The 12,046-nt window shown below is 40.7% G+C and overlaps 1 protein-coding gene across 1 annotated transcript in view; it reads right to left on the bottom strand.

The window, feature by feature from the left end:
• GALNT9 (polypeptide N-acetylgalactosaminyltransferase 9) overlaps nucleotides 1-12,046 on the bottom strand; it is a 154,883-nt gene that overhangs the window by 91,595 nt on the left and 51,242 nt on the right. Inside the window, exons 3-4 of the mRNA XM_014964888.1 lie at nucleotides 9,169-9,335; nucleotides 6,930-7,104 (exon numbers count right to left, since the gene is read on the bottom strand). Of these exons, the coding sequence (XP_014820374.1) occupies nucleotides 6,930-7,104; nucleotides 9,169-9,335 (342 nt within the window). The remainder of the gene's footprint in view (nucleotides 1-6,929; nucleotides 7,105-9,168; nucleotides 9,336-12,046) is intronic.

Genomic DNA, 12,046 nt, shown 5'->3' on the forward strand with positions numbered 1-12,046 from the left:
CAGATTCTGCCAATACCCTCTGCACCACCGACACTGCTTCTGCTCTGCTTTTCTGCCTGCCAGGATCCCCAGGTAAAGGCCAATGAAGGACTATAAGCCTCAACAGGACTGGGTAATGGACTGTGTTTACATTGCTTTTCTTAGGTAAGCCATGAAATATGAGGGGGTTTTCACTGCTATTCATTGCTAACGATGTCCAGCCTCGGAGTGGCTCTGTTGGGCTCAATGGACTTACACAGTGTCTTTGTCTCTGTAAGCTGAGCTGCACATTCATCAAATCCTTTGTCAACTTTGCTGGTAATTGCGGCTTTGTCTAATCACTTCAGGTTTTTGAAAGGATTATGATTAAATCTTTCCTAGTAATTTCTAATTTTTTTCCTAATTTTAAGCTGCTACATTATTATGCAGATTTACTCATCCTCTTTACAGCCACCAGTGCTTTTTCCCTGTTTTTTTCCTCCCTTGTCTTGTTTTTTTTTCCCCTGTGCATCTGCAGAAGTCAGGTGCTCCTGGCAGCTCTCAGGACTAAAAAGACAGAGTGGACAAGGTTGTTGAAGAACACGACTCCACTAGGCTAAAGGGTATTTCCACTTGGGTTTTATTTTTCTGAAGCAGCTCCAGAAATACAGTAATACACTGCTGAAGTCTCATGCCCAGGACTCAGCCCTGCCATTGACTGAGCTTGGTTGAAACTCCACGAAGCACGTGGCTGTCCCATGATTTCAGTGGGTTTCCCACAGGCACAAGGACATGCTGGAAGGGACACCCACAGCAGGAGCCTTAGTAAGTGACTCCCCCTTACAGAAACTCTCTTGGGGAACTTATAGAAGGAATCTCTGATTAGGAGCAAATTCACAACAAGAGGATGTGTGGATCTGTCAAAGACTGATGAGCATATTGCTACACAGAGCACATGCATTTCATGCATTTAATACTTTTGCCTATGAGTGGGTCAATTTCTGGATTAACATTGGATTTTCCAAGGTGTTGAGCACCCATGATGACTTCAGTGGGAGCTCCAGCAACGGCACTACTGTGGGCAAAGAATAAGTGCTCCCAAGATAAACATTAGAGTTAGGAAAAGAGATGGAAGGCAGGATTTAACCCAGAATATAGAATAAGCCTGTAAGAAGATTGAGAGCAAAGGCAGGGGTCATACTGTGATCACACGGACTTCTCTAATCCCATTGTAAGTCTATCTCTGAGCATACATGCATTCTGTATTTAATATTGGGCCAATTCAGAGCAGCTCAAACCTACAGGAAACCACAGCAAACAAAAGCTATGCTGTCTTACATCCTTATCAGATTGCTGGAGAGTTCATGCCAACAGGGAAGTCTGATTTTTCACAACGCTAAAAAGAACAGCTTCTTCCAGATAAAAAAAAAAAAAAACAGATAAAAACAAGTTAGTAATGAGCTCCTCAGCACACATGATTATATAATTCACCTTTTTAAATATGTAAAAACACCTGCTGACTTCAAGCAGACTTTTAAAAAGGAACAACATAGGAATAAATACACGCAATCTGAGAGAAACCACACGCATGCCTCAGGCCAGATCCTCTGCTGTCCAACTTCAATGGACTTCACAACTTCAAGGATGCTTTGTTAACATGCATCGTCTGAGGAGCAAACCCAGAATACTTTTCAATTCTTAATTAGAATCATTATACAAGGCATTTGTCAATAATTCCCTTGTTTTCACCCTTCCCCCCGTCCCCTCCCCAAATGTCACTTTTTCTGAATGTGTCCAAAAGTTAATTTTTTGCTAAATGACAAGAATTGAATTGGGAAATGTCTCTCTCAAATTCTGCCCTGTCGTAAGTGGGTACCCAAATGCCCTGATCTCTGGATTCTTTTGAGATAAACACATATGACTTTTTTTCTTTTCCACCATCACTACTCTAATGTTCACTCCAATAAAAATGAAGAACTAGTATTTAAAAATCCAATCTTTCACAACCCAGAATTTTTTTCTTTTTTTTTTTCTTTCCTTGCAAGGACTTAAGGAAGAGTCCTTATAAGACATAAATGCAAGACAACATGGTCTCATCTGCTAGATTTTTTGGCTCAGTGGATGTAACATTGTATTTCACTCTGGCTGTACCACTGTCAGGTACCGTGAAGTAAAAACTTAACATAGAAATGTAAAAAAAAAAAATCCGTGTAAACTGAAAGCTTATTTTGCATGTGATTTTATATGCTACCCCACATTTCACTGACAATACACATTTATCAGATGCAGACAAGCAGATATACTGACACACATAATTCTTCACTGAGGCCAATCGAGGAATATTTCATGCAGAACGCCTTTTCTGTAAATAAGTGTTCAGAGAACTAAAAAAAAAATAATAATTTCATACTCCCTTCCTCGGTCTCTAAGAGGAGAGAGAAATTCCCCATCTGTTCTACCTGACATCTCTATCAGCATTCCTGTGTGCCCGGGGAGGTTTCAGACCTGCAGCCCCCAGCCAGAACGGAGCGAACGTGGCATAAACAGGTGCTGGAGAGTTAAAGATCAGCTCTTGGGCTGCCAAATCTGAATAGCTCTTTTCTGCACCACTGAAAAGCAATGAGGATGCTTCAGTGAACGCTCTAGGTTGTTTAGGTAGATGAATAGTTGAAGTTGCTTTTCTGGCATGTCCTCTGTATGTAAGCTGGCACCGTCCCATGGATCTGAAGGGCCCACATGGCTTATGTTGCACACTTCCCTCTTCACTCAGATAATATTAGCTCTCCTTTGCTATCTGAAACATGTATTCCATTAAGTTACCAAATTGAGGCTTCAGATGAGAAAAAACCTCCCTTAATAAACACATGTCTGTTCCTTTGCATTTGCATAAATAAAACTTCCCAGGTCAAACTCTGCATGGTCCCAGGGATGCTGCAATGAGCCACATCCTGAGCAGGACAGAGCGGTGTGAACCCTCCCGAGGAGAGCGACTGCACAGGAGAAGGACTGCAAATGTAATTTCACCTTCACCTTCAGCACTTCTCTCACTAGATGAACAGAACCACCTGGACCTTGCCAGGTCCCTGAAGAGCCACCTGACTTTGAACTAGGGAGACAGGGAGTTCAACTGCTGGTAGAGCTCAGCTTCCAGTACATTGCATGAAAATATTAACAAGGGAGCTTTTGTGGGGGAGGGAGGGCAAAGACCTCGTGGCTTTGCTCTACAAAAGCATAGCCATGTCTCTGTTACAGAGGGACAGAGGGACAACCAAAGCCAGTAGATGATTAGGAGGAAATCAACTGCCTTTTTCCTTTACCCGTTCTTGAAAGTCCATTGCTTACAGCCACTATGGCAAATCATACTATGTATTACAGTATAAGATGGCATCTGCGAAGTATTATCCAAAGACTTAGAGATCTTGATCTTTAGCTCTTCTTCTTAGTTCATTAAAATACCAGTTTTCTATATTTTTAAAATGCTGCCAACTTCAGGGATAACCGATAATGATGGGATGTGTGTGGCATAATCTGATGGATACTTGGCTTAATTTCAGGCCTCTTTCTCATGTCGGGCTGTCTCCGTCTCTCTGGTACATTGAAATCTTTTGATTAAATCCTCTTACTCCACTGCTTCCTTATTGATACTCCCCCTTTGTCTGGCAAAATTTTAATTACTACAGTACTGTATAACTCCATTCAGTGCTCTCATACTACCGCTATGATAGAAGCAAAAGCAATTCCTAAGATAGAATGCAAGTATAATACTCTATCATTATGTCTTCTTTTATGGCTCCTAGCACCCTCTTTTATGGCTGCTAATATATTGTGGTCTCTGCCTTTCACTTACTGATTTCTGCTCTCCTTCACTCAATGTGTCCTTTTTCTCACCCAGAGAATTAACACCCCCATCTCTGCTATCTCTTTCCTGCTCTCAGATACAATGTAGTGAAGTTCTCTTCTCCTTGTCATGTTATTCTTTCCCATCTCTCAAAGACAGGAGTCTATGTAAAGCTCTACATCTTCTGCAAAGCAATTAGCAGCCAGAATGCAATGGTCTGTACTCAGTGTTGCCGTGAGTTGCTTAACGCACAGTGGGTGGACCTAATACAAAAGTCAGAGAAGAATGCTGAAATCTTCTGGGGACTGAAGACAAAACAGAACGACACAAGCCAAAATATACCCTCAGAGAGGAACGTACAGGAGCTTTTCACACCTGTTGGTTCTGCTGGGTTGCTGACTCCAAATGCTGACTTCTATTGACATTAATAACCATTAAAAACAGACAAGGTTCTACTGCAGGACAGGTAGAATTTTACATATGAATTGTACACATACATTTTCATATAATTTTAATTTAAAATTCCATTTGAGAATTAATAATAACGGCCTCCCTTTCAGCTAGTCCTCTCCACTTTTGCTCTCACAGCAGCAGTATTGGCTCACGCTATCAAAAGCCTTAAGGGGAACAGGTCAGTAGAAAAATCTCTGCTCTGCACTAATACATTTCAACACCTAAGAAGCAAAAAAGCAGCAATTAAGCACAGCAAAATAAATAATTCAATAGTTAATTTGACCTGCCAGGTTGTAGAGTATTTTTTTTATATCCTACCAGATTGTATTTTAGTTTAGAAGAAGTGTCCCTGGAGAGTAATGCTGTGAGAGCTGTAAAATGCGGTAGTGCAATATAAAGCAAAAGCTCACCCATAAATGGGGCAACTATTGTTTAAAGAAAAGGTGTTTTGTTGTCTGAGTCCTGCATATTTCATGAGAAAGTGATGAAGACCACCTCTGATTCTTTATGAATTAATCTGCCAACTGATTAGGCAGGTAAAGCAGCCATAGATTGGAAGACTAAAATTGCACTGCAGGTACTTGACTTTTAGATGGAACACAAACCAAACAGAAAGCTAATGCTCTTTTCTGTGGTAAAGGAATTTACTTCTTTTTAATTGCCTCACAAATAATCCATAGACAGCTTTGAGTGGGAGCAATCCATGTGGCCTCTGAATACATGAATATACATTGAAAATGGGGGGAAATATTCATGCAAGATGAGACTTAGTAGGAGAATTAGAAACAAGATACTCCCGCAAGACTACCAAGTTTGTATGGTTATGGAGTAGGGGTAATGCCAACCTAGTGGGAAAAAATAAAGCAGTCCAGATGGAAGGACTTCTAGTCCCTCCTCGTAAAAGATGATGAGATGAAAATTGAGATGGCAGGCAATCACATGTGCAAAGGTGGATAGAATTAAAACTAGAAGGAAACAGGTAGAACAAGTTTTGAGCCCCAAAGCTTGAGGGGAACAACAGGAGAAGCCCCAGAAGGGAACACTCTGAGCCTTCACGTGCGGCTCTGAAACAATGGGAATATGTGATGTTTCTGGTGCACGTTTGCTATTTTCATTCATCCTCTGCAGCTACCGCAGAAGCCAAGTGGTCTCAGAGCAGCTGCACAGACTGGCTCAGCAGTGTTACTGAGACTTAAGCACACTTGTTGAAAGGAGAGTGCACCAGGGAGGATGCAGTGAACACAAACACTTTTTATCTTGGTTATACATACACTCTCACTTACTGAGTAGTCCAGGTTCTTGCTATGCTGATTTCAATCCTTTCTGACATTAATGCAAAGCAGTAAGGTTAAAAAACACCCAATCAAACAGACCCAAAAGCAACCATAAAACCCTTTCCTGCTTACTGATACCATTGCTTAGCTTCTCTGGGTAGAGTGCATCAGTAAGATCTCAATGTCTTTTATAGAAGTGATAATAAAATTCTCTGCGAGTCCCAGAAAACTGCAGCTTGGGCAAGACAAGAACTAGGAACAGCCCCCAGAGCATGCTCTCCCCAGTCCCCTACTGTCCAGTAGCTGATATTATCCTACATGAACATTTGCAATCATCTGAAAGATCTAGTAGCTTTAAAAGCAAATAAGTAAATAAATTAAAGCAGCTCTTAAGCTTCTAGAAAATTGCTACAACTATTGTAGTAAGAGTAGAAAGACTATAGTCTTTCATGGTCCTAGGGACAAAAATGGGGTGAATGTAAACTTATTTTATTGTGTCTTCCATTTTATAAAGATATTCATGAACATATGAAAATAAACACTCACTCCTTTGCAATTAAGTTTCTCTCTGGTTACAAGTATAGCTATTTTTAGTTTTAATTTGGAGATATCTCCCAGAACTGCAGAGCATAATCAGCTCCACCATAACCCTGCATCATCATTATCAAATACCAGCTTACCTTTGGAAAATACACATTTTGCATACTGAAGGTCCCAGCAGCCCTTTTTCAGCTGACTGTACATATCAGTTCCTTCAGTCCTGACTTCCAATAATGCCAAATATTGGCCACTAAGCGGTGCTACGAAGTTTTACTCCAACTGCAGATCTGGCCCATTAAGCCCAAAACTGTGCTTGCCAGAGTCAATGCAAATTGCAAAGGGGATGAGGAAAGGCATGCTAATTTCAAGCCCCATTAAAAATGCAGAAAATAATTCAGTGTTTTCCTCAAATGTAAATGCAAGAAAATTTATGAGGAAATCAGATTGGTATTCAAGTTTCTAAGAAGAAAGGACAGAAAATGACAGAGAGATAAAAAACATACTTAAAAGCATGCATCTGCCTGCAGCCCAGAGCCTCCTTAATGGTGTCTTCCCCATTTGACTGCTTTGGAGGTTTCATACTCACTGTGGTTTAAATTGCTTCTCTCTCCACTGAGCTCTACTAGAGCAGGCACAACAGCTTTTTTATGGGTCTTGCAGCCATTGCAGAAGATTGTCGGCAATGTTGCAATAATCAAGAATATTATTCAAAAGTAATTGCTGATGTGATAACACCAGCCTATACCCATCTCATCCCTACATGTTGTCAGCTCCCCTGTTGTTGAGCAAATCTCTTTTGCTGCCTTTGAGACACAGAACACGGTGTAACATCGCTCCTCACCCTGTGGGAACAGCCAACGACTTACCAGCCAATGTTGAATTCAACGTGAGCGTCGAAGAACCCGACGACGGGAGAGGTTGCTGCTTTCCAGCCTTGGATTCTGGCTCGAATCAGTCCTTCTCGTTTGCTGTTGCGCACAATTTTCACCAGACCTGGGTATCTTTTATTAACATACTGGTCCAGGTTAAATTTTAGCTCAACTGCAGGAGAAAAAACCCACAAAAATATTCAGAATGAGAAAAGCCCGGCAACATTATGTTTTACTTCAATTTACTCTTCAACAGAAAGGGAAAGAAATCCTTAAATATTCCTAATCCCTTTGTCAGTCTCACAGATGCGAAAAGAAGTACCACAGTTGTGGCATGGACCAGTTCCAGGGGCATCAGCTCAGGGAAATTCTCTACACACCAGAGATTTGCACACGCTTAATGTGGCCTGATGGATTTGAACACTGTTTTGAAGAGGTAGTTTGCCTACGTATTTTTAAATAACCACTATTCTAATTCTCTGATGATTTGCATTAGGTTATAACTGGGCTCCAGAGGAACAATTCTGTCCTTACAGCAGTGGAACATGGGAGTCCGGTGATTTTTTTTTCTGATTTATGCTATTCAATGAGTTTGAAAAATAACCTCCATGGATTTTGGGTCAAGACCTAAGTCAGATCACAATTAATTTCCCTTAATTTTAAGAGTTTTGCCTTAAATATAATTAAGACTTCTCAATCCCAGGCTTCTTCCCCATTGAACTAACTAAATGGATATTGAAGATTTCAAATAGACTTCTTCTCTTTTGTTCATTTTCAGGCATTCAACTACAGAGCAGAACTCATTCACTCCTTTATTCAGCTTCATTTCAATGGGCTTATAAACAGGCAAATTACCAAAATGGTCTATTTTTTTAGATCAATCTAGTTTGGTAATTCATTTACACTGCAACTTATTCATAATGAAGCTTTTACTCAAATATATTTATTAGGAAAACTAGTAGAAGCTTCCAGGACATTAGAAGCCTCATTTTTCTGATCTATATTACACAGTAGAATCATTATCATGGGAATCAAAGACCTGATAAATCTCCAGTTATCTAGAAGAATGACAGAGAAAAGCCATATAAGAGTTCACTGAGAAACAATGAGTCCAATTCTCCTCTGTATTACATTGACTCAAACACTTTGCAATCTCACATAATTACTCCATAGGTTACACTGCTGTAACTGAAAGCAGAATTGGACAAAAAGGCTTCTTAAATCTATAGGCTGTGGAACTTATTTTTGTTTTACGGATTTGTTCTTTCAACCCTCCGTTCTCTTTGGGGATCCTGAAGAGGAACAGCAACTTAAAAAGGAAAAAATTAAAGCTGTTGATCTGTGGAGAAAATGCCAAACTTGAGCCTTATTTTAACAAATATGATTTACGAAGATACAATTCTTCTAGAAGTCTAAGGATAACAATTTAAAACACAACATCACTGCCAGGTACCTGTACCCTAAAAGTTCTTCAAACCTGACCGTCCTGTGACATGTTGATCAATAGCACTCTATTTGCTCACCAATATTTTGAGTTTTGATTGCTGTAACAGAAGTGTTATTTTCACATTAATGAACCAGATGACCTGAAAGTTGCATGTGCTTTGTGCTCATATTATCAGCATCTGTTTCAATCAGGAAGAAGCAGAGTGTGCTGCCATGTAAAAGAGTAGGAACTATCTTTAAGGAGAACCTGTAGCCCCAGTTTTCCTTGGAAGCAGAATTTAAACTTCTAGTCTATTAATGGTGATATTCCTCTGGATCTGAAAATTTGTAGAAAAGTGTCATTTCTATATTAAGATTGTCTATACAAATGTCACTAATCCTGTGAGGGTTTAAATGAAATCAGCAGAGTTTAGCCACATAATGTTTATTTGTTATACAAATAGTTAATATTTACTCACAGCTTTGTGCAAGTGGCTCAATCAACCCTCTCATCAACAAACACAAACTCTTGTAAATTCTACTGACTTCAACAAAGGTACGTTAATTTACACCAACTTTGGATCTAGCTTATTAGCCATAAATCAGTGGTTGCATGTATGACCTTCCTCCCCCAGCTCTTTATGCAGAATGACTCAATGCTCTGTCATCCCAACATTAAAAAAAAACCAAAACAAACCAACAAACAAAAAAAGCATTTCAGCTAATAGTGACCAAACTCCCTTTGATTTACATTTCATGTCCCTTAACCACACAGGATACAGCACTGAGAGGAAAAGTTGCGTATGTTCACCATTGTCACTGTTGTCGTCCACCAGAATAATCTCCTTGAGCAAGTGGGATGGGGTGTGATTCACCACGCTGTGCACAGAGCGCAGGATGACAGAGAGCGCCTCGTTTACAAATATAAAGACCACAGAGATCTGGGGCAGGTCATCTGGATAGGTCATTTGTTTGCACCTGGAGAGAGAAAGAAAGAAAGAAAGAATTAAAACCCACTGGGAGGTAAAATACACTGAAGAGTGTCCTCTCCTCATTGCTCTCCAGCATATAGGTACTTGCAGACTTTCTAACCCCAAAGAAAGATATGGTAAAAGCTCAAAAGAAGCAGCATGGCAAGGAGCAGCAAACTGTCCATGAACTCAGTGAATACCAAAGTGTATCTGCATGCACACAGACCTGCAGCACCTCTGAGTCTCTGGAAGGTTAAAAGCATCTCTTGAAAAGCAAAGGAACACCAATGACTTTGCTCAAAAAGAATCTGGAGAAGGCCCACAATACTACAGCCTGTCTGTGCTCCCAAGGGAACCATCAGAAGGTCTGCTGTTAACTCATAATTAGATCTCATTCTTTTAAAAACAGGACCCACTCAAGCAAATTTTGCATTTGCCCATACAAAGAGCACTCGCCACTCTTTCCAGTTTTGCACTTTGTGCAGCAGTATCAAATGCATGGTGTTTGTTGTACAGACACACACTTGCTAAAATATTTGCCAAACAGCTCTGCTCCCTCTAAGGCATTACCTCGGTAGGCAGCTACATCCTGAGATTCACAGGATCCTGTTGTGCTTGCTCGCTGATGCATCTATGTTACCATAGACCATTTTGAGAAGAAAAACCGAGGTCTGGAGAAGTCATACAGCACAGAGCACACCCTCTGCTTCCCAAGCCTCCAGTCCATGCCCCTCTGTAACACCACACTGCCTTATTTTATGGAATTCTCTCCCTTTAGCAAAGGTGCTAACTTAAAAAAATTACCTACGTGTTCTCACAGTCAAAAGCCATTCAGAATTACCATAGCAATTACCGAACCTGCTCTCTAAAATACTGCTAATGATATCACAGGAAATGACTTTTCCTGCTCTTATCAAACTTTGTGACCTCTCTGCTCGTTACTTCAGCATAACAATCAATTCTTTTCTCCACTATCAGCAGTCATGGGGATGGGAAGGGCGACAAATGCTTGACTGTTGGGTAACCTCTGGAAATCAGTTATGAGTTCTAGTAAAGTGCAATTATTCATAATTCCTACTCATCCCAGCACTATTTGCTCAGAGACCTGAGTACTTGTCATTGATTACAGTGTTACCATAGCTACTTACTGCCAGCTTGCCGGTGGCCTGAACCATACAGAGGACTGTAAACCATGTAAAACTTCTGGCTAAGCAGCATTCTTACACAGTCTAAAAATAAACCTGGAACAAGGACAGAGATTTACAGGAGGTGTGAATGCTCTGCCACAGCCTCCTTTTTGAATTTCTTTTTGAATGTGATTTTCCTTCTGACCACACAAACATATCAAAGAGGTCCATCAGGAATTCTTCACTAACAGGAAAAAGCCATCAGCCAAAAACATGGACCTTGCAAGATTTCGCTTGATGAGGGACATCTTTGATCTGTCAGCAACTTGCTTCAGAGCTTCACTTTTATCAGCAGGACATAGCAAACTGCATCTCCATACATCAGACTGCTACCCAGTGAGCGGGTGCACTGCTGGTGGAAGTGAGGTAGAGGAGGGAGCCCACCCCAGGCCATGCATCCTGGTGGGGTCCTGCATCAGCACTCAGAGCCAGCAGGAAAGAAGGGAAGGAAAGAAACCACGCAGCTGAAATCTGGAGACAGCAAGGAGGCTGTGGCAGAGGAGGAGTAAGTACAGAGAGAAAGAGAGGGCAGTCAAAGCAGCACTTGCAACATAGAGGGTCAAGCAACCAAAGGAATGGTAGGATGAACACAAATATCAGAAGCAGAGAGGCATGTGGAAGGACCAAAGTATTTTGCCCAGGAAAAGACAGAGTATCACTGAAACAGTAAAAGACCTCAGTGCATTAGGCTGGGCTTCCTTCATCTTCTGATCATGAAATTTTGCTGAACTTTTCCAGAGTAAGAAGTATTTGTTTTCTTGCTAAGTGGACTGAAACACCTCGGCACCCAGCCACATGTTTCTGTCCAGAGAGGTTGAGAAGGACTAATCTTCAGCACTTTTCCTTTATCCTCCCACTTATGTTCTGAGAAAATCAGTATTTCTAATTCAAGCTTTAAAACCAGCACACCTCAGCCATTACCTCCCCTTTTGATTTATTTGTTCTTTGTCATATTAAATCAATGCATTATTATCCTAAATGTGACTCCAGTCTCACTGGTTCATAAGACTTTTCATTCCTTGGTTCTCTACGACTACTTACATTGGAGGGCCTCATGGGCTGCTTACGATAAAAGGCTGCTTTGAATTTGTTATCCCACCTGGGTTAAGTCATTCCTATCACTTCTCACTGCAACCTTCCTTCTGTCACTTCTCCCCTTTCTCTGTTAGCAAGATATAGCTGAAAAACTGCATTATATCTGCATTTGGAAAGAGCACTCCAACGATTACATGTTAGAATACCTTTGGTAATCCCACTGCAATAAGAACACTTAGATGGGCAAAGGCAAACATCAGAATTTAGCAGTGGTTTAAAAGCTGTCATAATTTTATTTATTACAGCAAGGATGAGGAACAGCAAAAGCAGCTGTCCAGCTGAGTACTTTTCAAAGCACAGCAGTGATTTAGGAGTTTATTTCTTGCAGACTTCCAGTCAACCTTGAACTCCCAACTCCTTAAGTCACTTCAGAAAATGAGATGGATGTGCTGAGGTACTCAGGAGAAAGTACTGGTCCACTAACAAACACTTCTAG

Source organism: Calidris pugnax, unplaced genomic scaffold, assembly GCF_001431845.1.
Source record: "Calidris pugnax isolate Ruff unplaced genomic scaffold, ASM143184v1 scaffold32, whole genome shotgun sequence".
NCBI lineage: Eukaryota > Metazoa > Chordata > Aves > Charadriiformes > Scolopacidae > Calidris > Calidris pugnax.